Here is a 27,500-nt window from a genome sequence, read left to right on the forward strand (position 1 = left end):
GAACATGATAAAAATGTTATAATTCGAGTGAGAAATCGATTGTTAAATATTAAATATATGGTATTGTAAATTTATATTTTATCGATTATATCGCATTGAAGGATCAGATCATAGATATGTAAGTATGTAAATATAAAAAAAAAAAAAGAAAAAAAAACAAAATAACCATGAAAGAGACTGAATATGATTAACATGGTCCAATAATAATCGGAGATACAGATGCACGCGAGCTTAATAATGGAGTATTGTTTTCCGGCACGATGAGCCACGTATATGACGTTATCAGTTTGAAAATATTTCTTTCATAAATCGGCGAGCTAAAATGTAATTTAGGGACGAAACCGCCCGTACCATTTATATGAATTTTCATGAAACCCGTTCGCGACCCAGAAGACCCGGACGTCGAGATAGAATATGCAGCAAACTTCTCTCTCTCTTTCTCTCTCTCTCTCTCTCTTTCATCTCTTTTCTCTCTTTCTCCCTCTTCCATCCTACCGTTCTTCCTCTCTGGAGAATTGCATTGAAAAGATTCTTTCTGCTAACGCACGCGAGCCAATATCGAGCTCTATTTATCGCTTTCTACTAGTACCATTTCCCCCTTCCCCCACTACAGTTTGTAGAAATATCGAAAACGTGTAAAAAAAAAAAAGGAAAAAAGGAAAAAAAAAAAAAATTGGAGAAAAGAAAAAAAAAGACGAAAAATGAATTTGTTCCCGTTAATCCTTTAACTTCAATTATCTTGGACATGGACAAATCTATTGTTAAATCTCTTAAGACGTTATTTAAATATCATTTAAATGAATTTCGAGAAAATTTATCGTAGAAAGTTTCAAAGAAGCTTTTGTAAAGGACCAGATCTTATGTGCTTGTACGACGATATAACGTTGGTAGATGTAACATTGCAAAAATGATGCCAAAGTACAACGTCTAGAGGGTTAAACTATCATACAATATGAATGCTTCGATTTAACACGTGAGTAGACTACATGAAGAGTGTTGACCAAACTGTTAAGAAATGACCCATGGGAATTGTAAGAGTATTATCAGATATTGGAACTATGTGTGTTCCCTTTACATGTTCGAACGGATATGTACTTTGAAGAGTAGTTTAGCCGCAAGAGACCTTATCAATTGGCGTTAAGACGTTGAGAATCGAGCAGTTAAGATAGGGAATAATTTATGTCGTGTTTCCGAAACATCCTATGGAAATATACAAGTTCAAAATATCTTACTTGATATAGGAAAGAAAAAGAGAGAGAGAGAGAGAGAGAGAGAGAGAGAGGGAGAGAGAGAGAGGAATGAATGATCAGAATCGATCGTACCTAAAGCAAACTTAACACCAGTCCAGGCTTGTCGTACGTAGTTGATTAACCTCCTATAGAGAGGCCTAGGTGGTCTTTTGGTTGAAGTTCCTTCTTCTTCGTCTCCGGTACCCTCTGAATCCAAAGTTCCCGGTGGTGGTCCGACACCAGTTAAGGTGCCAGCTTGATTCCTTTCTCCTAAAATGTTCACGACCTCCCGTAGTCCGGGCCCGACGCCCTGCAGTCCTTGAGGATAATTTGCGGGGGCGACGCCGGAACCAAGTAGGTTCGCGCCGCCCCCGCGACCTCTCCCGCGTCCACGAGTTCCACGGCCCCAGGCGGCTCCGCTGCCTTCGACGATTAAAAATTCAATTGATTAAAAAAAGATTCACACATTTTTTAATTAATATATTTATATCTCTTTCGATCAGAGAACAACTATTATTATTACTTTAATTCTCTAATTGTTTCATCTTTGTCCTATTACATGCACACGTACGAAAATGTCTTTTGAATTAAAATCTTTCTTATCGATTTATTCTCCGTTAATTAAAATCTAACATCAAGGATTATCTAATATCGGGAAGGATTAAGATTGTTATTATTTTTTGTTCGTTTATTTACATTTACTATTTCCTATTTGGTCCATCGAAATGATTATTTTGAAATCTTGCGGTTTTTTTCTTTCTTTCTTTTTTTTTTTTTTTTTTTTTTAACGATCATATGTAATTCCTTTTGGAATTTTGTACATTTTTATGTTGAAAGAACACATGTATAATAATTTAATTTAAATAATTAAACGTATATAATGATTGATTAATTAATTTAATCGTCAATTCATGAAATGAAAAATAATATTTTAATATCGTTTATGAGTTTAATTTGATTTTATTTACCTTGTCGTTTCTTATAGGAGGGTAGACCCACGACCGGGCCGCAACCCCCCGCGCTCCCCGCGACAGAGGAGCTGATGGTGGCAAGGCAGGGGGCACCCCGGCCGCCACCCCCACGACGTTCCAATTCACGGCTCCTGCAACCACCCCCGCCCCCGCCGCCACCGCCACCCCCGGCGGACAACACCACGACGGACCCAGGAGGACGTTTCCACCCTCTTTTTCGCGCGGGGCCCCTTCTTCGAGAGGAGGGCGCCGCTAATTTCCGTCCTTGGAATCGCACGCTTGTCCCTCCTGACCTTTTAATCAAACGATAAAAATACAATGATCTAATCTTAAAGTTTATTTTATATTGTTTCTATTTTTTTTTTTTTTTTCCATTAAATTTTTTCCCAATAAATTTTAATTATTATTTTATTATTTACACATAAGCATGCTTATGTATTCATAGATGAATGATTGTTAATGTATATTTTTTTTTTTTTTTTTGAATAGTCCGTCTATGTCAATAAAATTAATTCTTTCTTTTTGTATCGATTTACTGACGATGGAAAGAAATTTGTTTTGATAATGATTGTCCATTAATGTTTGTGATTTTATATTATACCGTTGGCAAATAGAGATTATTATTTTCATATCTAATTGTACATGAATTCTCGTAGAACGGATTCTATTTAGCGACTAATGTTTCTGAAGTATAGGCAATGAACACGTTTAGTACGTACCACAAAATGTGGTTAATGTGGATTCCTTGTGCAAGGAGAACAATCGACAATGAATATTCTCGTGAAATTGAGCATAATAACGAGAAATTAAATATCATTAATCTTTATCTTTATGTTTCGATAGTTTCTATTCTATTTCATAATTCTCAATGTACATTGCTTTTACGTAAACGACCTCTCTCTCTCTCTCTCTCTCTCTCTCTCTCCCTCTCTCTTTTTTTTTCTACCTTTCTATGCATTTTTCGTAACGATAGCGAATGGACCTTCTCGGTCGTATGCACTTTCGAATTTCGTAGAAAATCCTTTGGGAATTTGCCTCTTTGCCTCTCTATTCTACGATAAAAACTTCTCATCGATTTTCGAATAGATCGATAAACATCTATTGTTTCCATTTCGAATCATTCGACTATTTCTTCCTTTTTTTCATGATTGTACAAATTTAAATAAAAATAAAAAAAATAAAAAAAAAAAAAAAAAAAAGAAAAAAAAAAGCGTCGCGAAATAAAATTTGAAATTAAAAGGAAAAGAAGAAGAAAAAGAAGAAGAGGAAGAAAAAGAAGAAGAAAAAGAAAAAGAAAAAGAAAAAAATAAAAGAAAAAGCAAACAACTTACCCCTTTTTTTGTTTAAACCCGTTGCGAATATCCTTCAATAACGAGTCATTCGATACACTATCGTCAAAATAATTTTTCACGTTGAAAAATATTCGTAAATTCACGATTTATTTCTACGTCGAGATAATATCCATCGATCGGTACGATTTAATTCGGACGTTTATATTTCTTGATATATCCACGCAATGTGTCGAACTTTTCCATTCAAGATATAAACCTATACGGTCTCGTAGAGTTGAACATTTCTGCTCGCTCGCACGGTCGTTCGGTTAATGTTTCGTTCTCTGTAATATCTGAAATAGAAAACGTAGTGTTAATTTTGAGGTAAGTTTACGTAGAAAACTCGACCAGTTTCAGAAAGTTTCTGAACTGTTTCATTTATTTCCCCCCCTCTCCCTCCTCCCCACCCCTCTTTTTTATTTTCCTTTTATTTTTCATTTTCTTTTTTTTTTTTTTTTTTTTTTTTTTTTTTTTTTTGAAAAAGATTAAAATGTTAGAGCACGAAGGAGGAAGCGAAACTCGTAAGTAACTTTTACCTTAACTACAGATTACTCTCTTCATTATATATAATTCTCGAACGTAATTCCCTTAGTCCCGTCAGGTGGTACCAAAAGATTGGAGAAAAAAAAGGAAAACTAAACAAAAAAAAAAAAAAAAAAAAGAAAAGAAGAAAGAAAGAAAAAAAAAGAGAGAAAAGAAAAAAAGAATTATTTTCGTATTTATCAAGAACTTTTACTTTTCAACGTCTGCTCGTAACGTTTAGAAGAAGTTCGATGAGAGCGAATAAATAACAATGAGAAAGCAAAACAACGAGACATATAATCAGGAATAATATTATCCTTTATGTTTTTATATAAAATATCCTTTTTAATCGGGTAATCTAGTCGAGATCTAGTATATATTTTATGTTCTAATAAAAAATAAAAAAAAAATAAAAAAAAAAAAAAAAAAATAAAGAAAAAAAAGAAATCAATAGGTAAAATAAATCGAATGATGTACCCCTTCCTCTCTCTCTCTCTCTCTCTCTCTCTCTCTCTCTCTCTCTTTCTTATAACGTTTCTCTTTCTCCCTGTACCTATTGTGTTCGTACGAACAAGTATTATAACGCACGCACTTAGAACACGCATTAACTATGGTAGACTCGAAATGGGCAGGAACAATCGGGCAGCTAATCAAGGACTACAAGCGTGTCCCAGTGCGGCAAGCGTGTCACGAAGGCTTAACCAAGCGACCGCATAGCCCCAAGGACTAACAGGAAGTCCGAGAGTTCGAGGTGTACCATGGTGACTCTCCTTTGTCCTTCGAGACAACGATAAAGCATCATTTACTGTTATCTCATAGTTAGTACGATCATCTTTCAAACGTGTATATATATATATATATATATATATATATATATATATATATATGTCATGAATTGGAATTATTTCAAAATAAACATATATATGCATATATATATATATATATATATATATATATATATAAAGATTGTTTTGAAAGATGTAAATAAGACGACGACGATAAAGAAGAAAAAATAAAAAAAGAAAAAAAGAGAGAAAAAAGAGAAGCAAAATAAAGGAGAAAAAATAGAGTATATCTTATATTACGTAGATATATGCACATTAAATAAGTATAATCTGTGGAGAAGTCATCGAGCCAAAATGAAGATCGTGGAAGAGAGAGAGAGAGAGAGAGAGAGAGATTCGTCGTGCACGACTGCGTTGAAATTTTTAAGAGTCACAGAGACGAATATAATTATTTACCATGACTGACGTTCTTTCGTTATTATTTTTATTCTTATCTGAACATCGCGATAAGTGATAAAAATAATTCATTATTTTTAAATAGTAACAACGTATATATTAACATTTTAATCTTAACAGATTTCTTCTAATAAAGTAAAGTATATTTACATATATTTTAATTCCGATCATTTTGACGTTTTTATAAATAATTATTTAATTATTTATTCATTTGATAGTTTTACACTCGTTTCAAATTAGAAACAACGTGAAACGACAAATCAATACTAAGTTATTATCGATTTATGTTGGACGACTATGTATATATACGATGATTGATTACTATATGGTATTGTCAGTGATATAAGTCAACGTTGTCGGAAATGCAATATCGGAGTTATTACGAAGTTTTCTCTCTCTCTCTCTCTCTCTTTCTCTCTCTGTCTCTCTCTCTCTCTCTCTCTCTCTCTCGCTCTTTCCTTTTTTCTTCGAACAAGTTTCCGAGGAAGAAAAGTAGCAACTTCAGAATTTCGATTCTTCGAAGTGGAAGCAGGTGGACTCGAGGCAGATAATGAATGTTTCATCGAGAATTGAGTCGATCTCGTCAAACTTCTTGCAAATTATCAAAGGAAACGTTAAATTAATAATCAAAAATTGAAAGATTTAAATGGAACGAGAAAAGTGGAAACTATCGAGGATTCTTATTTATTTCCTGAAAGATAAAAGATAAAGAGAATGGTCATATATCTATGTGTGTATATACAAATGGTGACCAAAATCGAAAGTAAAATCAACGGTTTAAGTTTGGAATCGAGCCAATCAGTGTTGTACGTGACTAAATTTTCTGATTCATCCCTTTGTTCCTCTTCCTTTCTCTCTCTCTCTCTCTCTCTCTCTCTCTCTCTCTCTCTCTCTCTCTTCTCTCTATCTCTCTTTCTCTATCTGTCTATCTATTTCTCTTTGAGAAAAAATAGTGTTACAGAAGAACGTTTCGCGAGACTTCTGCATTTCCTTCTTTTCTTTCCTTTTTTTTCTTTTTTTTTTTTAAGAGAATTTATCCACTTACGATACTTCGAATCGTTAAGATATATATATATATATATATATATATATATATATATATATATATGTATATATATATACTATCATTAAATTATACAGTTATATGTATGCATTTTTTCTCTTGTCGCGTGACATCCTCCATCTTATTTACTCGAAAATTCAACGTCTTTGAAAATTGAGAGAAGAAAATTCGTCTTTTTCTTCTTCTTTTATTTCTTCTTTATCATCGAACTCCATTTATGTACCTTTCCTTTTCGTAGAAAGTTCTTATCTTTTCTTTTCGTTCGACCGCAAGAAGGTCCAGTTTCAAAATCGTTCGTCGAACAGGCAACAGGACGATGGCCGATAAAAAAAGAGAATGAAAAAAGTGAAAGGATATAATATTGGTCACTGCTTTTTGTATAGTTCTTCTTCGACGTAACTCTTTCTCTCTCTTTCTCTCTTTCTCTCTCTCATTCTCTCTCTCTCTCTCTCTCTCTCTCTCTTTCTCTCTTTCTCTCTCTTTTTTCTTTTTCTTTTTCTTTCGAGGAATCATTCGAACGATGGTATGCTGGTACTACTTTAAGGGAAATAGGGAGACAGAGACAGAGACAGACAGATAGACAGACAGAGACAGAGACAGAGACAGAGAGAGAGAGAGAGAGGGAGGCCATCTTCAAACGGTAGAATGTTCATTCCTGGATGCTATCAGTTTCCACCCTCCTTCATCTCGATTGCTCGACCGTCTCGATGGGTCACTTTTCTCTCCCTTGAAATCTTCCCTTTTTGCTCTTCGACACTACTCGACGCGCGCCATTCTCAATTTCCACGATGAAGTGGAGATAGATAAAGAGAGAGAGAGAGAGAGAGGGAGAGAGAGAGAGAGAGAGAAAAGGTTTGAGAAGGAGAGGAAATACCGGCTCTTCGTAATTCGATAAGATCTAGAGAGAAGATAGCTAGATCTAGAGAGAGAGAGATAAAGAGAGAGTGAAAACTAGAGTTAGTGCTAAAGCTATATATATATATATATATATATATATATATATATATATATATATATATATATATATAGAGAGAGAGAGAGAGAGAGAGAGGAATTCTTCGAAACAAAAAAAAAATGCAATAAAATCTTGTTCCCTTTGAATTTTTGATTCTGGACACCAGAAGGATTTAACATTAAGTGTAAGTCGACGTTAGACACGAATGATTTATGTGAATTGGAGTGAACTACGAATTCTCGTCCTTTTTCCGGAGGTCGAATAGAAAGAGGACAAGTCGCGTCAGATCCAACAAATCTTAAAGCGAAACATGTGGCAGCTTGACACACACACACACACACGCATATATATATATATATATATATATATATATATATATATAAACATTTACTAATATACGTTCTACTGAGGAAAGGACTACATAGATAGACTTTGTTCCAAAGTGCGGATCTATAATTTTCGAAACGGTGAACGACATCGACCACGAAGGAACACGAAGATACCACTTCCAGGGTTATGTACATCAGCAAGCAACCAATGCAAAGTACAGTTTCGGCTTCCCGTTGTCGTGCGATTTACGTGGCAAAGACGTCAAACCCAAGTGGTGCACGTTAATCTCGTTATACAGGTATACTAGGTATATCGTGTACAACATTCTGTCGTATGCGCCAAACCGAGTAGTGGCTGCCGATTTGAACAGCATAAATTAAACCAACCTCGAAGACGCGCGCATATATACATTATATACATTGAACGGGCGGTCGAACGGCATAGGTACTTTACTTATATATATATATATATAATATACATATGTATCTTATGTATATATACTATATGTGTTTTTTGTGTTCGAGCGACGTGAAAATCCTACCAATGATTTTTCTAAAATTCGATACAACGATAGCATTCGCTTAAGAAAATCCTTGGTAAACTGGCAATCTTTGTGCTGTCTCTCTCTCTCTCTCTCTCTCTCTCTCTCTCTCTCTCTCTCTTCTCAATCTCTCTTACTATTCTTTTTCTTTCCTCTTTTATTTTCTTAGACCACCTACGTCTACTCAACTGCGACTTAGGATTTACCTTTACGCGTTCTTCTTTATTTTTCTTTATTTATATATAAATACTAAACTTAACATAGTAATTTGCTTATGTTTAATCGAGCCATCATTTCCTATATATATTTATTATCGATTGTTTTAGAATTTCACGTAAATATATCTACGTTTTGTTTTTAGACAAATATTTAGGACGAAGTCCGAGAAACATCGAAGAACGAACAAATACGATTGTTCTTGTTCTTGAAAGGAGAAGCAACTTAAGAACGTTCGAACTTCCAATCGGATTTTGGACGATGACGTTGAGAGATCGGATTGGTACTTCGAAATGCTTGATAATGGTTCTATTGTTGGTTTCGTCTTCACTCTGACCACTGCTATTCAATTGTATTAGAATAGAGCAATATCGTACCATCAAAGGATTCGATCTTTAAATGGAAACAATACTAATGAGATTAATTTAGTAGAATCACTCTTAAGTCTCATGAAAAAAATTATCAAGATTTCGTAATTGTATGGAATATCTTTCCTTCTTTTTTTTTTTTCTTTTCTTGTTCTTTTTTTTTTCTTTTCCTTTTTTTTTTTTTCTTTCTTTTTGGTGATATACTTATCCATTTAGTATCTTATATTGTTACAATAAAAGCTAATTAACGAGTTACTTCGACGACTAATTATTTCATTCCAATTTCTATTCCTTTATTCAATAGGTATTACTTGTTCACCTAGTTTTCGTACAATAATTGAGTGGCAAGATAATTACATCGAGTACGGTTTTAAAAATACGAATCGCGTCATCGATCATTCTCGCTTGTTAAGTCTTGTATTTGATTTAAAAAGCAAACTCCAGCTCGTCCTCCCTTCTTTATTTTTAAAACTTAAAGATCTCTCTCTCTCTCTCTCTCCCTCTCTCTGTCACTTTTTCTCTTACATTTCTTTCTAACCATCGTATAATATCAACGTTTATACTTTAAAAAAGGGAGAGAGAGAGAGAAAAATACACACACACACACATACATAAACGACAGGCAAGGTATTCGTTGGAAAAGAACGTTTTTAAAAATTTGTGTTCCTTCTACAGGTAAGGTGAAAACTTGTGAAAACGAGTCTGGCCGTATATTTCTTATTTTACTGTTCATAAATCGTCGATGTTAACTCCGACGAGACTGCAAAGGGGTAACGTTACGTGAAAATTTAAGCACTCTTTTTGGTTGTTTACATAAACTTTGTGTACGGACTTTTCTTGGACCTTAACGCTTCGTTTTTGTCGTTGGAATATACGAAGGTTGAAAGAAACAAGAGAAAGAAAAAACAACTTCAAACGATATATATATATATATATATATATATAGAGAGAGAGAGAGAGAGAGAGGACGATATTCCTAACATTGAGGACGATATTTCGTATAATTACGGTACGCGTTTATAGCGTACGAATGCCGTAGGGGATAACTCTAGAATTTAGGTGCCACCTGCATAATTAATTCATAGTTTCTTGGCCGGATCATTAAGGTGAATCGTTAACGGCTTTAGTTGAGGCTTCCTAAGCTGCTGTTATCATTGCCTATCATCAGCAGGCACCACCTTTTCTATATCCTCATATCTTTTATCCAGATGACCCCGATTAACTCGACTTCGCTTTGCCCAAACTTAGCATCAACTTGAATGAACATTTAAACGTATGTAGGGGGAGGTTTTTTCTTTTTTTTTTCTTATCACCTCTAAAGAAATTCTTTATTTTTCCACGTACACGCTCCCTTTATATTTATTCAAAAGTAAACGAACAAGTTAAGTTTTGTTCGATCGATCGAACATTTTTCAAGTTGGCCGATGAGAAGATTAGAAAAAGAGAACAAGAAACCGTGAATTCTGTCGAAAGAGATAGATCGCGAAAGTGCTTGAAAATATTTCGGCTAGTCGTTGGTTCTCCGATCGATTATCGGGAAATCGAAGCTACAGCTATATTACACCTAAGGATAGCTAAAAGTTTTCACGAAAGTAGATAGATAAAGAGAGAGAGAGAGAGAGAGAGAGAGAGAGAGAGAGAGAGAGAGAGAGAGAGAAGATAAGCAGTAGGAGGAAGTGCAGTAAAATAAGGAGGGAGACAAAAAAAAAAACCACTCATCGTTCCCATCCAATTCGTGTTAATGCAAAAATTGTAAAATCTTCGATTGGATTTGCCGGTTATATCGATTTCGTCCTTCGATATTTCTTTTATATTTCACGAAAGGTCCGATAAACGTTTTCTATTCTTTTTTTTTCGTCCATTTCCTCGTTGCTTTTAGAACGTCAACGATAAATCCAAAAGATATTCAAAAATGGAAGGGAAATTGCTTTAATCGAATTAGATATAAGTCGTAAAATGAAACGAGGATTCGTTTCTTCGAGAATGAAATCGAAATCGAAATCGAAATCGAAATCGAAGAATATATATATATATATATATATATATATATATATATATATATATAACCAACTATGTATATATTTAAAATCGAACTTATTCGTACGACATGTTTATACGATTTGTTATAATGATATTATACTTTAATTCTATTATATACTATTATCAAAATCTATCTACATTTTTGAGAGCGACAGTAACAAAAAACTTACGAGTCTATTTTCCATCTTCTCTTTCTCTCTCTCTCTCTCTCTCTCTCTTTCTCTCTCTCTCTCTACCTTTTTTTTTTTAGAAACAGAAAAGAGATGAAGTTGTGTTGACTCAGGGGAAAAAAGAGAAACAAAAAAGAGAGAGAGAGAGAGAGAGAGAGAGAGAGAAAGAGAGAGAGAGAGGGAATATTATCTTAGAGAGAAAAAAAGAAGATGAAGAATAGAGAAATTAAATGAACCAAGGAAAAAAAGGGAAGGAAAAGAAGAGAGAGAGAAAAAAAATAATGCTCAAAGGAGAAAAGTCAGCCGCAGCTGCCATTCTTTTTACTTACGTGTGAAAATAAAAGATACCTATTTTCTCTTTCTTTCTCTTTTTATCTCTTTTTCTTTTTCTCTCTTTACCTTTACCTTACTTCCAACTTTTCTCACTCTCTTTTCTCTATTATCTAGTTACTTTATTTGTACATATTTTTTCTCATTTATCGAGCACAATTATTTTCGTGAAGAATTTCATTGAAAGAAATTCAAGCTTATTACTATCATCTATAACGATCTCTCTCTCTCTCTCTCTCTCTCTCTCTCTCTCTCTCGCTCTCTCCCTTTCATATTTATCAGAACAAGACCGCAATTACTTTAGCGAGGACTTCTTTTTCTTGATTTCTTCGTGCGAATGTTCCTCAAGTTGACGGTAATGAGAAGAAGAAGCGATGAAAGAGCAGACCGTAAAAGTGAAATACTTCAGCGATGCGAGCAACGGAGTCCTCGTCGTCTTTTCTGCCTTCGTCAGCAATAATACAAAGTCTTAACGAGTACACTTTCGGGTTTTTGCTAATGATATAACAGTAGGTCTTATTATCCATATTGCTCTCTCCTTCAATTTGGTCAATTTCTTTTGATATGGTTAATTAGATAATTAAATATATAATAAATATATATATATATATATATATATATATATAGTTCTATGATAAGATCGTATGATTGAATAAATCGAAGTATAGGGTCAAGGGTCGATCGTAGAGATTTTGTCCATGGCGAACGTGACATAGAATACTGAGACAGGATCTAAAACTGTGTTATCGATGCGAAGCTTTGCGTTAACATCGTCCATGTTTATTCACATTGTGTATACATGTATACAATATATATATATATATATACAAACATGTGTACATTTATTTATACGCATGACCGAATCAAGGTTATTAAAAGAAAGAGAATTTATATAACACGTATCACCTTTAGATACTTTTTCTCATTCGAAGTAATATAATAACGTAAAATATTTGTAAATATTTATATATTCTATGAGACGTAACGATGTAACCTCTGGAGTCCTATTTTCTTTTTCATTTTCTTTTTTGCTTTTTTTTTTCTTCGATCAATTTTTCCATCGTTTTAATTATCTTTTTTTAATCAGATCGGGCGAACGCTTCCAAATTTTTGTTTGTAGAGAATATATAAATATATATATATATATTTATATATATACATAGGAAGAGAAAGAGAGAGAGAGAGAGAGAGAGAGAGAGAGAGAACGCATTCGGACATTCTCTCATGCTTATAACGTCATTGGTATTTTGACGCATCGTTAAATCCCGTCCCGTTTCCCTATAATTCGATATAAGCCGGTTCACCATCATTACGTCGCCGAACCATTAAGGTCATCGCCGCCGATTATTCTCCTGGTCATTGCAATTTCGATTCTCTCTCGTATCGATCTCCTCTCGAGCAGGAAATAGGGTCATTCGATTACCTTCTCATCAGGTTCGACGCTTTTCGGTCAACCTCATATCGTCAAGTAAATGACGAGGAATATATATATCTAGGTATGTGTATCATAATATCTTTGAAAAATAATAATAAGCATTTCCTCGTGTCCTTATCCTTTCCCTCTCTCCCTCCCTCCCTCCTTCCATCTCCCTCTCTCTCTCTTTCTCTCTCTATCGAATTTGTAAAAAATCATACATGTTAAATATTTTTTTTACAACGTTATATAATTTAATTTTTCGCTTTGAAAAAAAGATTCTAACTCTTTCGATAGATCTTATTATAGATCTATATATATATACATATATATTTCTTTTTCTTTCTATTCTTTAGATATTTTTCATGCTTAGCTAGACTTATTTCGACAAAAAAAAAAGAAAAAAAAGGAAAAAAGAGAAAAAGGAAGAAAGAAATGATAAAAAGAAAAGAAGAAATAAGAGTTTGAAAAAACGAGTATAGCAGAATGAGAGAGAGAGAGAGAGAGAGAGAGAGAGAGAGGGAGAGATGTTTCCGGGTTGGTGAAAATTGAACGAACGACCACTCTTTTCCTTTTTCTTTCTCTGGATGATGAATAACATCGTGCACTAGAATTAACGTTGCAAAGAACACAAAAAAAAAAAGGAAAAAGAAAAAGAAAAAGAAAAAGAAACAAAAGAAAAGAACTTCCAATGGCACGGAATTGGAAAAAAGATCGACAATAAATTCGTCAAGCGTAGAACATCAGACGTTGATTATTGGCATAACTATATAACGTCCATTTCTTTGACATATTCGACATATCGATATCAACGTCGAATAAAATGATAATAATCGTTTAATCGATATTTCCACGTTAATCAAATCATCATCGATCACTTCCTTTTTTTCACTTGTCTTTTCTATTTTTTTGTTTTTTTTTTCCTATTCCCTTTTCCATTTCTTTCTTTTTTTTTTTTTTTTTTTTTTTTTTTTCATTTTCTCCGTTCATTCTCCGAGTATATCACGTTTGCTTTTCCACTTATCGTAGTCATTAAAGGAAGATTCTTTGGGGGAGAATAGGGAAAGGGGGCAGGCATGTCAGCGAATAATAATGAACTTTCATGCTCCTAGTAGAGAAATTACGCACAAAAGAGCTACGAGATGAACAATGTACGTTGGTAAAGAGACTCTGACAGTTTGATAATAGATTCATTTCTTTCTTCCTTCCTTCTTTCTCTCATTCTCCCTCCCTCTCTCTCTCTCTCTCTCTCACTCTCTCTCTCCTTATGTATCTACGATATCTATTTATCTATCTTTTTTCTTTTTTTTTCTTCTCTTTCTTCTAAAGTTATCGACAAAAGAGAAAATCTTTGGCACTCGTTTTGATAGGCTTAAACGAGACATTCCGTGATGGCAACAGGTAGAATGGGCGCATTACTTGCGTAACAAAGCCCATTAACGAGCATACGACTAACGCCGGATTGGTTCTAGCTATCGGTTTAAATTGCATCGGGAGAGCAGCCTGTGGAATCTCTGCCAGAAAGCTAACATGAAATTGCCAATGTTAGAAGATAATATAATGGGTCGTTGTAAACGTTGTTAAAATCAATGGCCATATTTATTATACTCGAAACGATTTGATCCCATTCTCTGACATCGTGTAATGACGATTTCAAAAATTATTCCCAATTTTTTTTTTTTTGTTTCCTTTCTTTCTTTCTTTCTTTCTTTTTTTTTTTCTCTTTTTTTTTTTTTTTTTTTTATTTTATTTTTTTTTGCTTCTTCTCCTTACACAACAAAATCATTAAAAGTTTCTCGATCGATAGATATCGGAAAACGATAATAACTGCAAAAGCGGATTATTTTGATAACTCTCCTACTACACTCCCACCCACACCCCCACCATCATCCACTCATCCTCACTCCCTTCTTTTCCCTCTCTGCCTATCTCGGCAAAAAAATTAATGATAACGGAGAGTTTCATTAATTCCGTTTATTTAATATCGCATAAGCATTCGAGTTACGTTTGTTTACGTTTTCAATTTATTCACGAGTTATTGGATATTTACGCGTCGCTTGATGATGTAGGACAAAATTACTGAGGAAAGGACAGGCGAAAGGGAATTGGGGAGTGGGGGGGAAAAAGGGAAAAAGGGAGGGGAGGACAGAGGGAAAAACAAGAAAGGAAAGGAAAAAAAGAAAAAAAAAATTATTTTCATCCTTTATAAGCGACAGACAAAATTAATAGAATTTTTTTTTTTTTTTTTTTTTTTTTTCTTTTTTTTTTTTTTTTTTTTCGTAGTACGAGAAACCAAAATGAAAGCCCCCGTAAATATCTACGCGGACGTTCGTTCGAGCATGATCATTACGAAAAGGGCAAAAAACATCTTCGTCATTCGCATGCCTTAATTATGAAAAGAAATTTCTTTCTTTCTTTCTTTTTTCTTCGTCTTCCTCCTTTCCGCTTTCATCATCACTGACGATGATTATGACTACGGCAACGAACTCTCTTGCTTTTTAATAGTTTCCTCCTTTCTCGTTTTTTCTTTATTTCCTTTATTCTCCATTTCTCATTCATTTATTGATTTTGATATCAAAAAAACGATTAGACGAGTAAATGCTCGTGCACGTATAAAAATTATAACGATAGGCAATCATTGTAATTGACCATATCAAAATAATTGAGAGTCACGAAATTTATATATAAATATATATATATATATAATAATAATATCTTTAATTTTTAAAGCTGTTATGATTTTGTTTGCTTTCTTGATTCATCTCTTCATGTTTATTTTTTTTTTCTTTTTTTTTTCTTTTTTTTTGCTATATTTATTTTCCAAATGTAAAAAATAAAACAATTATATTAATGATCTATCTCTCATTTCTGATTTATATTTCATTTATATAATTGAATAGATTTGAATATTTTTATATGTTACGAGAAAAGAATATAAATAAATTTCAGCACCATTGGTTTTAAAGGTACGAGATAAGAATGTTCGATGGAAATACGCTACAGTAAGGTGATGCGGTTTCCGTTGAAATTAGATCACGTATTCATGTCGTTTCTTGATTCTAAAGGGTGGCGAGAAATAAGAGCAAAGTAGATGGAGGAAGAGGGTTAGAGAGAGAAAGAGAGAGAGAGAGAGAGAGAGAGAGAGATCTGCATTTTCTTCGAAGATGGAGATCATAAACTTCTTCCATTTTACTGTATATGATAACAACATTTCCCGTCTCGTCTCTTCCTTACGTATCCGAGGATTCCACGTATTTTAATGTAATAGATATTTTGGACTTCCCTCCCCCTCCTCATCCTCTTTCTCTCTTTCCATTTCTATTTTGGCTTTTAAGATTAATTAAAAACACACCGCGAACGGATGATAACGCGTTAATAGTTTCACGAGTTTAACGTAGAACTGCTAGGGAATGTTTGCCAGGATGTGTCCTAAATTAATTTTAATTAAGTTCCTAACTATATCTGTAAACAACGGGATGTTAATAACGAAGTAAATTTGATGTATGTATTTCAACGTGCGAAACGATCGACATAAACGACACCAATATATTATTTTATTCATATGTATATTTTTCTTTTTTTTTTTTTTTTTGTATTATCTCGTTTAAAATATTTTATTTAATTTAATCCGTGTCATAGATATTTTTATTATATAAGAATTATTTTTACGTTCCTTTTGTTTTGTTTTGTTCTTTTTTCTATCTATACGCGTTTTTCTTTTCTTTTTTCTTTTCCTTATCTTTTTTTTCCTTCTCCTTCGAAAGATAAAAGGAACGATCATAAAAATTAGATATATAATATTTTGTAACGTCATTGTATTAAGTTGTCAATTGACGTGAAATGAATTTAAATTGATAAAATGATATAAATTCGATATCAATAGATTCTATTTCCTAATGACGAATAATAATAATTATTCAATTATCCTAAAGGATTGTATTACAATGTAAACAAAAGAATGTATTATCATCTAATAAGAAGTATCTCGTAATAGTAAATTCCTTGCTATTTAGATCGGAATCAGACTTTTCTATGAGTACATTGACATTTGGCAAAGAACGAATGTATTTAGGTCAAATCGATTGGCAATACGCCAATTTGATAGTTGAACTATCGGCTCCTTTTGTTGACGCGCCGACGATTCTGATTTCCCTTTCGTAAATGCTATGATTTTAATATGCCATTTGTAATATCTTATCGTTCAGATCGTTGAAATTGAAAATTTTCAAACGTATGCTTTAAATAGAGATATCTTTATTGCTATGTGCCATCGAAAAATTTACATAAGTGGCTGTGTGCTTTTTCCCATTCGTTTTCTCTCTCTCTCTCTCTCTCTCTCTCTCTCCCTCTCTCTCTCGATGAATTTATTAAAGCTCGTAATGAGAGATTCAAAGAAGAAGGGAAAAGAAAAGAAAGGGAGGAAGAAAAAAGAGAGAGAAAAAAAGAAAAAGAAAAAAAAAGAAAACAAAAAAAAAAAAAAGAACAAAAATTAACGTGTAAATTATCATAACTAACACGTTCTATGTATTGTTACTTTTTATTTCAATTTCTTTTTCCCTTTTTCATTTTTCACTTTTACGTAGGGTAAAATGATGAATGTATTTCTTTTGAATGAAGCAAAAAAAAAAAAAAAAAAAAGGACGGTATTAATATAAAAAAGAAAGGAAACGAAAAATTAAATATATATATATATATATATATATATATATATATATATATATATATATTTACTTATTTTTCTTTCTTTCAAGGAAAATGTAATTGGATTTTATTTTGTTCTTTCTTCCGTGATGCGTCAACTTGTGAATTTTAACTATATAACACCAATGTTACACAGTAGTGAAAACTTACGATCACTACTTTTACTTTAAAATCGGAGCTCGCGAAAATGTGTAATCTTTTTTTTGCTTTTACAGGATTTATACAAGACGTAGAAAAGGGGAAGGTTTGTTCTGACACGAAGCAAATCGTTTCTCAGTTTAACACGAACTCGAACGAAACATGTTCGCGGTCCAACGAAGAGAACTTCCTTTCAAGCGAATGTTCTCTATCGATTTTAACGTGCTCATGAGCCTTCGAACGTGCTTTAACGATTTCTCCAGTTCTACTTGAATACACACTCCCTCTCTCTCTCTCTCTCTCTCTTTCTATATATATATATATATATATATATATATATATATATATATATGAGATATATATTTATAGAAATTTACATACGAACGTATTTACGTGTACATTATAGCCAGGTGAACGGGCACTTTTCATATATGACCTCGTAGAGGTCATAGCTATGAAATATATTTAATATTTAATTAATATTAACATTTTCATTGATTAAAATTATAATAAATATATGTATTTATTGTAAAAATTTAAATAAACGAAATGACATTTGAAATATCTATTGGATCTATCAACGAAAAGAATATCATTTTTAATGCGTTAAATATGCGTTAAAATGATTAAAATAATATGACGTAATATTCAATATATTGATCGTTCATTATTTTTTCATCATCATCATCATCATCATCATCATCATCATTATCATCATCATCATAAATAATCTTTCTTTTTAGAAATTCGAAGGAATAGGAACATTCATGGCCGGTTAATACGTTTATATATTTCACTGCAGTTCGGATAATGCATTTTCTACGTCAAGATGCCTTCGATCATTGGCGAATGAAATGGCAGAAGATTATCGACGTTTTCTTCAAACTTTTCCTTTAAAAGTTTACCTATCAGTATGACCAACTGATCATGATAAATGATAACTTTATATTTTATCGTATTATAAATTACATTGGATATAATTTTAACCAACGTTATCACAGTCATCGAAATAACGTATCATTTATTTCTTACATTTCAATCTATATTTAATATAAACTTTTATTGCGTTTCTTCGTTCTAACGCGATCTTACATATTAATTTTTTTCTTTTTTTTTTTTATCGAAGAAAAATCATATAAAAATATCGATTAACAATAATTTTTAAGAATTAAATTATCTTTCACGATAAAAATTACATTTATGAAAGACAATAATGTTAGGATATTGCATCTTTCACGTTTCGTCAATATCGTAAATTTTATCCTTTATGTATATTCCTCCAAACATTTGCAATGTTTCTCTCTCTCTCTCTCTCTCTCTCTCTCTCTCTTTTTGTTGAGATACCATTCTCGGAAATGCTCGTATCTTTCTGTAAATATTGGAAATGCTTATAGTCTCTTATTCGTTTGAAAAGATTGCATCGTTGGCCTAGTCGTCGATGTTGTCGTTGTCGTTGTCGTTGTCGTTGTCGTTGTCGTTGTCGTTGTCGTTGTCGTTGTCGTTGTCGTCATTATCGTCGTTTGTTGCTATAACTTTTTAGTGTTTTGAATTTTTATGTCATTTTCGAATAGGTCGATAGCGGCAAATATACGACGTCAATGAAAATGATAAATAAATATTCGAATATATTCGAAGGTAAGATTTTTCCATAATTTTTCTTTTTCTTTCACTATCTTTCTCTCTCTTTCTCTCTCTCTGTCTCTTTATCTCTCTCATTCACATATACAGTTTTGTTTTATTTCCACGAGAATATTTCTTTATTTACTTTTTATAAAATGTATTCAGTTGTAAAAATGATAAATTTTATTAAAAATATATATATATATATATATATATATATATATATTTTTTGCTTTATATATACGTATATATTACTTTTCGTCGAATTTATACGCAGGCAACACTCGATATAAAATTAGATTTAATTTAAGGGAATATCGTGGGAAAGGAGGATCGTTGAATTATTCTCAGCTTGTCGGTTCTCTGACATCGTTCGAACGTCTGGCATACTAAATGACATTCCTTCGATATGATGCAACGAAAGAGGACGAATTCTCAAGATGTTAATACGATGCATGGAACACATAAAGTTTAAGATTTCTAATTTGTATCTTCCCAAGCGTGAAATAGGGAAACTGAAAATGTATTGGAATATTTCTATTATAATTTCGTTTCATGCAATTCGAAAACAAGCGGACATATACACATTATACATACGCGTATAGAGTATAAACGTGAGAATATGATTTTTCATTCTAAGTGAATATATTTAAATATATATATATATATTTTTTTTCTTTTCGACTTTATATATATGCAAATGTCGGATATGACAGTATATATAAAAGCAGATAGTATATATATATATATATATAGTATATGTTCGTAACACCCGTTATAAAAGCGCGTTAAATACATACAAATGTACGAATTTTTGTACGAATCTTCTCTTTTCTTATTTCGCCAAAGTAATATTCGTCCTTTTTCGAGAGATTGAATCAAGACGAAAAAAGAAGTATATTTGCTTGAGAAATAAAAGATATATGAATGTATCTATGTATGTATGTATGTATACATATATATATATATATACACACACACACATATATATATATATATATGTGTACGTATGTCTTCGATATGAGAGTAAATAGGGAAATAGAACAAGAACGTTGAGTCTGGACCAATCGACAATTTTTTTCACTCTGACGACGTACACTATCTACTTCAATGAATTTTTTGATCGATCGATCGATTGATCGATTGACTGATTGATCGATTGATCGATCGATCGATCGTTCGTTCGTTCGTTCATTCGTTCATTCGTTCATTCGTTCGATCGATCGATCCTCTTGGTTAAATTTCCAGCGTATCACGTTTTATTTCTCATCTATCTCTCATCGTTCATATAAAAATTTCTTCTCGAGAATATCGACCGATATAAAATTTTCAAAAGAAACTTCAGAGATTTATTCGCAGACGAGAGGAAGTTTAAAATCCTCGTTTCCTTCGTTTCCATCCGTCGTCGAAAGAAAAAGCTATTTTTCTCTTTTTACATCTTCCTCCTTCTTTCTACTTTCTTTTTTTCCTTTTTTTCATTTTCCAACGAGCATTAACGGGAACAATGAAAAGAAAGAAAAAAAAAAAAAAAAAAAAAAAAAAAAAAAAAAAAAAAAAAAAAAAAAGAAAAAAAAAAGAAAGAAAAAAAAAAGAAAGAAAAAACAAAAAACAAAATAAAAAAGCAAACTATATAAAAGGATAAGAGAAATAGACGGATGGTAAAACAGAAATGTTTTTTCAAAACAGAAACGTTTTCTTATTTTTATTCATTGACAAACAATGACTCGCTCGCTCGTTGACATGAGATACGAGATAAAGAGAGAGAGAGAGAGAGAGAGAGAGAGAGAGAGAGAGAGAGAGAGAGAGAGAGAGAGAGAGAGAGAGAGAGAGAGAGAGAGAGAGAGAGAGAGAGAAAATAAGAGATATAATAGTCAACGCTTATTTCCGTGACATTTCACTCTAGCTTGGAAATCCGAATCCCTTACCTGACAATTCGATTCGTCCTCTAGGGCCATCTCGAAGGGTCATTCTACCGTGAGACAGAAAAATGGCTTCGATTTGATGGAGAGAAGAATGCGATGTTAGTTTCACGCGTTCGATGGCTCGAATTGTTATCGTGGAAAAAGGATGAAAAAGTTTTTCGAAAAGGAAATCGACGAACGTTATGGCGTATATTCGAAACAAATAGACAATTTAAGTTTTAAGAAAAGTTTATAGGTCCCTCGCTTTCTCTTCCAGATGGCCGATCATTCATTGATCTTTTCTACTGCGATATATAAAAATCCGTTTCGTCGCCTCGTAAGATAAGATATTTTTCATTTCTTTGTTTTCCTTTTCTTTTCCTTTTATTATATACCTTTTATATTTTCCATTCGTTTGTTTACTTTATTTAGCTATCTTTTTTCTTATCTCAAATAAGACGATAAAAGTAACGATAACAATAATAACGACGAACAATCATGTCACAATAGCAATTGTAATCCAAGCGTTATTTCATCGGTTGTTCGGCACGTCAAATCGATAATATTCGAGATAAATCGAACAGTTTGGTATGAGACTGATAATATAGCTTTCATTCGAGGATTCAACGTTAACGAAACAGTACTCAGTGTTATAGTCGGATTATACTATGACCGCGACTCTCAAATTGTCACTCGTAACCGATACGATAGAAAATTGTTTCTCTCTTATCTTTCTTTTTTTTCTATTTTTTTTTTTTTTTTTTCGGAGCTCAAATAATTCTCTATAATCTGTGGGCACACAGATACACACACACACACACACATATATATATATATATGCATACTTATTTGCTCAATGTTTCATTGTCATCCGTTTCATGAACAACGTATTCTACGAAAGTTCGTGTTAAAATCGAAAAAGCATCTCTTATGCAAACTAACCGATGAGAAGTCGAAGTAGCCAATTTTCGGTAGAAAACTCGAGTTTCATGTAATAGAAAAACTTTTCTAGTGCATGTTTAACCGGAGAAAGAAGAATGCCGGTCATAGAGAATAACTATCGTAAAGAGTAACAACTTCGTCGATACTATCGTGTCCTTCCACGGTTTTGTAATTTTTACGTATCTACGTTCTTTTTTTTCTCTTTTTCTTTTTCTTTTTTTTTTTTTTTTCTATCCTTTCCGTTTAGAAAACGTTTGCCCTTTTTTCTTTTTCCTCTTCTTTCTTCCGTCTTCGCGTTTTTCTTTTCTTTTTTTTTTTTTTTTTTTTTTTTTTTTTTTTTTTTTTTTTTTTAATATAGAAGAACACAAAAAAAAGGAAAAAAGAAAAAAAAAAAAAAAGACAGAAAATAGAGAAATACGAAAACGAGGATAACTTTTTCCCTCGTTAAAGGGACTCTCGTTAGAAGTAGATATCCCTTGTAGCCGGCGCCATTGTATCCAATTCCAGGGTGCGCCACGGTGGCTCCTGTAAATTGATATACAACTGCAGCTGCGTCACTTGCATCCTGATAGAAAAGCCTCTAGCATGGATTTTCGATAAGGACACGATACGAGGTATCCACTTCGTAAAGTGGCTTAAGAGAGAGAGAGAGAGAGAGAGAGGAAGAAACAATAGCAATAATTCTTCTAAATGCGCTTTAACACATATATGTCACGTTACATAGATACATAAATACATACATGTATTAGAGTACGTACGATCGATTTAAATTCATAATTTCATGAATGATCTCCTGTCGTTGTAAATGCGCGAATTTAAATGAAACGAAAGAACGTATTCAAGGACGTACAAAGTATAACCCACCTCAATCCCCCCACCCGTCTCCCCCCTCATATCTTTTCGAATATACTTAACTCCTTGGGATACATTTAGACCGGTTAAATCAACGATAATGTTATATCATTTGTGCAAAGTGCGATATAAAGTGGCGTGTCTTTAATGGATCAACGTGAAGATATGTAAAATGAATTTAAATTAACAGATAAATATTTTATCTTGTAATATTTAAATTGAGATTATTATTCAGTTGATATGGAATTAAATAAAGTGTAAACACTTTATAAAACGTATAAAGTTTCTTCGAATTAAAAATCGATATCATCGATTTGGAGTTTATCTTTTCTCTCTCTCTTTTTTTTTCTTTTTGTTTTTTTTTTTTTCTTCTTTCTTTTTTTCTTTTTTTTTGTCCCCTTCTTATTCCCGCGGAAGAAGGAAGAAAAAAAGTAGATACGATTGTTACACGAATACGGCAGAAGATATGCCTAAACCACCATTATATCGTCTCGTAGGATATTTCCAACTTGTTGGCGGGTAAAACTTAAAAAAAAAAAAAAAGAAAAAAAAGGAAAAAAAAAAGAAGAAGTCCGATAGCCATGAAAAATGTATGAAAAGAACATACATACATATGGATGGAGATATAAAGTTTGAAGAGTGTACCGAAACAGAAAACCGAGAGAAAAGTCCTCGAAAAGGATAGGGAAGGGGGAGGGGGAGGTGGAAAAGGATAGTATGAATGTGAAGAGTAGAAAAGATATGTCTCGCGAGAACGAGATGATATCATTGAACGAAGAACGAGATACGACGAGTTTGGTGGATGTTAAAGTTGAAATATCCAAAATTAAACTGATAACATCGATTGATAAACGAAGAATAGAAATGTTACAAATGTCGTAAGAGATGTGTATGATTAATAAGCGAGAGATCGTATTAATGAGATGTAAAAAAGATAGAGAGAGAGAGAGAAAGAGAAAACAAAAAAAAAAAGAGAGAAACGAAAAAAATATGATAATGAGAAAAAAAATATACTATGTATGTATGTATATATATATATGTATGTATATATATGTATGTATGTAAACACGTATACATATATATGTCTGTATCAAAAGCCATTGGCAAAACAAACAATGTGCTTTCGTCAAATATATTTTGTTTTAAACAGATTTCTTTGATTATATTTGAACTTTCGCTTATAATAATTTCGTCAAATATTTTAATTTTTATTAATTATAAAAAAATTTGCAATCAATAAATATTAATTATAATTTTACGAGAATAACAAGTTATAAAAATGAATATTATACATATCGATGATGAAAGGAATTGAGAGAAAAAGTGATTGAAATGAAAAGAAGAAAAAGAAAAAAAAAGAAGAAGAAGAAGAAGAAGAAGAAGAAGAAGAAGAAGAAGAAGAAGAAGAAAGAAGGAAAGACGGTATAAATGGAATAATGTATGTAATAAAAGAAGAAGGGAAATGATGGATAGATAAAGACGATGCCAGGATAAGAATGTACTGTTCTCGTTTCCATGGAAAAACGAGATCAAAATGGGATTGTATGGTTAAGGCCTAGATACAAGGACTAAAAAGACAAGGAGACAGACGATCGTTGAATAACCACAGGGAAAGCATATTGTTGGTTATATGAAGAGAGCAACTCCTATCGTTTCACATAAAGTTCATCCCTTTACTTCCTCGATTCTCGGCTCGTTCACTCAGGAAGAATTTATGTCGGACTTTATGGATGCATTTATTCGTATTATTCTCATTCCTTTCGAAAGGGACAGTACCTTATGCCAATTTCTTAGGATTTCACGATCTCATAGGCGAATAATCTCCTACGGACTTTTACGATAGGATCGTCTTATTGGCTTTTATACTCGTACCCGTTATTCTCATTCCTTTTCTTATTTTCTCTCTTCTTTTCTTTTCTTTTTTTTTCTTTCTTTCTTTCTTTCTTTTTTGCTTCCTCTTCTCGTGCATTCGTTCGTTCGTTCCTTCCTTCCTTCCTTCCTTCCTTCCTTCCTTCATTTCCTTCCCTTTCGTATCTCATCGAGCGGCGTGCTACTTACAGAATTACTTACGGATTAAATTTCCCTTCTAATATCTTTCGTAGTAACGAAATGAATCAAATGAATTCTCCAATAGGTAATGAAACTTTATGACCAACGTTAGAGAACGAATGAAAGTACATAAAACGTATTACAATTCGGTACACCAAGACAAGATGTATCTATCTAATGAGATATTTCGTGATAGAACGAAATGCATTGAAGTATTCTATTCTCGTTAGAAGGATAGAGGTAACTATTGCCGCAAACGCTCAAAGCAATTTCCATTATTTCGTTTACACGTTGCATCTCTACGTTATAAACAGACAATTTAACGAATAGTTCTCTCTCTTTCTCTCTCTCTCTCTCTCTCTCTCTCTCTGTCTCTCTGATTGTCACTGTCTTTCTCTCGTTTGTTCGTTCGTTCTTTCGTTCGAACATTTTCGATTGTACAAACGAGCTCAAGTTCAATGATAGACGAATTCGTATATAGTTTGCGAGACATTATTGGTTTCTACGACGATGATATTTTTTTAAACGTTCGTACGATACAAAGGAGAGAAAGAAAGAAAGAAAAAAAAAAAAGAAAAGAAATTACAATTCTGTAAATTGTAATTTAATTGTATCTAACTTTGTGAACGATCGATCGAATAGAAATCAATCCTTTTTCAACTATACAACGTTAATTAACATCATTAATCATATAGATATTAACGTACATATAGATATTTAAATACATAAAATATTAAATACATAAAAAATTTAAGTACATAAAATGAATTATTTCTATTCTAAGGAAGCTCTCAATAATGACGTTGTAAAAGTTCAAACGAGATTTTAATCGTATCAACTTCCTTTTATGTCATCCCACTCGATAATACGTAACATTAGCGCAAAAATGGGTTCTATTATTTCATATATCTAAGTCGTTAATACATGGGGTCGATCGTTAAATTGCCAATGACGTTTCACCAAAAGGACAGATTCAACGATGCATCGATAAAGCATCGTTAAAATTTACGATTCGTATTAAATTGTTTCTATTTGGGAATATTCCGTTTGTCAGTTATACCATCTGAAATTTCTGAATTAAAATTTTTCCTCATGGATCCGGCTTTGTTTGTTTCCTTTCTTTTTTTTTTTTTTTTTATTTTTTATTTATATTTTTATTCTTTTTTTATTATTTTTTTTTTTTTCTTTTTTTTTTTTCTCTTTACGAAACTCAACGAACGTCGTTCTTCGTAAATTTTAATGCGCTTTAATGCGTACAGAAGAAAAAAGAAAAACAAAACAAAAAAAAAAAAATGGTACAAAAGGAATGATCATTTTCTCTTTTCCTTTGCTTTCCTTTTTTTTTCTTTTCTTTTTTTTTTTTTGCCACAAATTCGAAAGAAGAACGATTTTTTGCTTTTTTCCTTTCTTTTGTTTTATGTTTCTTCTTTTTTTCTTTTTTTTGTTTTTTTTTTTGTTTTTCTTTCTGTACTTCCATTCTCGCGAATCCCAGAAAACGATATTGAAAGATAAACGAGGCGTAAAACTATGTCTTCATTCTTGTCAATCGGATCCTGATTGCACTGTGGGGCTAAAGTAGACAGGTGAATTGCGTCTATTCACGCATTGATGGAGTCAATTGATGAAGGACATATGAGGAAACTCAAGAGGGGAGGTCGGTCGTATGCGCTCTAACTGAGATACGTAATTAAGAGAATAAATCGATTTCATCGCAGACGTTTTCAATAATATTCGTTGATGATTTTTCTTTCTTTCTTTTTTTTTCTATTTTTCCTTTTTTTTGTTTTTTCACCGTTGCTATTCAACGCGATTGAGTAGTAGCACTTATGAAGGAAATCCAATCAATGAAGAAAAAAAAAAAAAAAAAAAAAAAAAAAATAATGTCGAAGGTAACAACGATTTTATATATTATTATCGATACCACATTTTCTCGGTTTTCTTTCTTTTTCTTTTTTGTTTTTTTTTTCAATCGGCGAACGATTGAAAAATGTTATTTGAAAAAAAAAAAAAAAAAAAAGGAAACCAAAATAGAAACAATGAAACATTAAATTTGAAACATTAAAAATCGTGACTTTTGAAAATGATCGTATATCTATTATTAAGAAAGCATATATATACATATATATATTATTTCTATTGAAATGAATCGTTTAGCTGTATAAAACAACGTCATTGTATTCATCGTATTGTTATAAATCAATGTGTCTGTGATCAACGAAAGTAGGTCGAAATTTCGATCAAGAATAGCTTTTAAAGCATAGCTGAAGGCTGTTGCCCTCGGTAGCCATGGCAACAGGTGGCGGGTTTCTCGCGTGTATGCCCTTCTCTACGTCTTACTACTTACTCCATTGACTTTCGGTATATTTACGGTGTTTTGTATATATATATATATATATATATATATATATATATATATATATATATATACATACATACATACATACATACATACGTATGCATACATACATACATACATATATATATATCCACCAAAAGAGATGACTAGTTGTCAAATGCGATGACGTAGGTCTGATCAATTACTAACTCGCATCCTTTTACTCGAGAAAGCTTTTGCA

The 27,500-nt window shown here is 32.4% G+C and overlaps 1 protein-coding gene across 1 annotated transcript in view; it reads right to left on the reverse strand.

The window, feature by feature from the left end:
* LOC124423980 overlaps positions 1–27,500 on the reverse strand; it is a 107,804-nt gene that overhangs the window by 26,311 nt on the left and 53,993 nt on the right. Inside the window, exons 3-4 of the mRNA XM_046962398.1 lie at positions 2,198–2,493; positions 1,323–1,652 (exon numbers count right to left, since the gene is read on the reverse strand). Coding sequence (XP_046818354.1) covers positions 1,323–1,652; positions 2,198–2,493 — 626 coding nt within the window. The remainder of the gene's footprint in view (positions 1–1,322; positions 1,653–2,197; positions 2,494–27,500) is intronic.

The sequence above is a fragment of the Vespa crabro genome, chromosome 4 (genome assembly GCF_910589235.1).
Source record: "Vespa crabro chromosome 4, iyVesCrab1.2, whole genome shotgun sequence".
In the NCBI taxonomy this organism is placed as follows: Eukaryota; Metazoa; Arthropoda; class Insecta; order Hymenoptera; family Vespidae; genus Vespa; species Vespa crabro.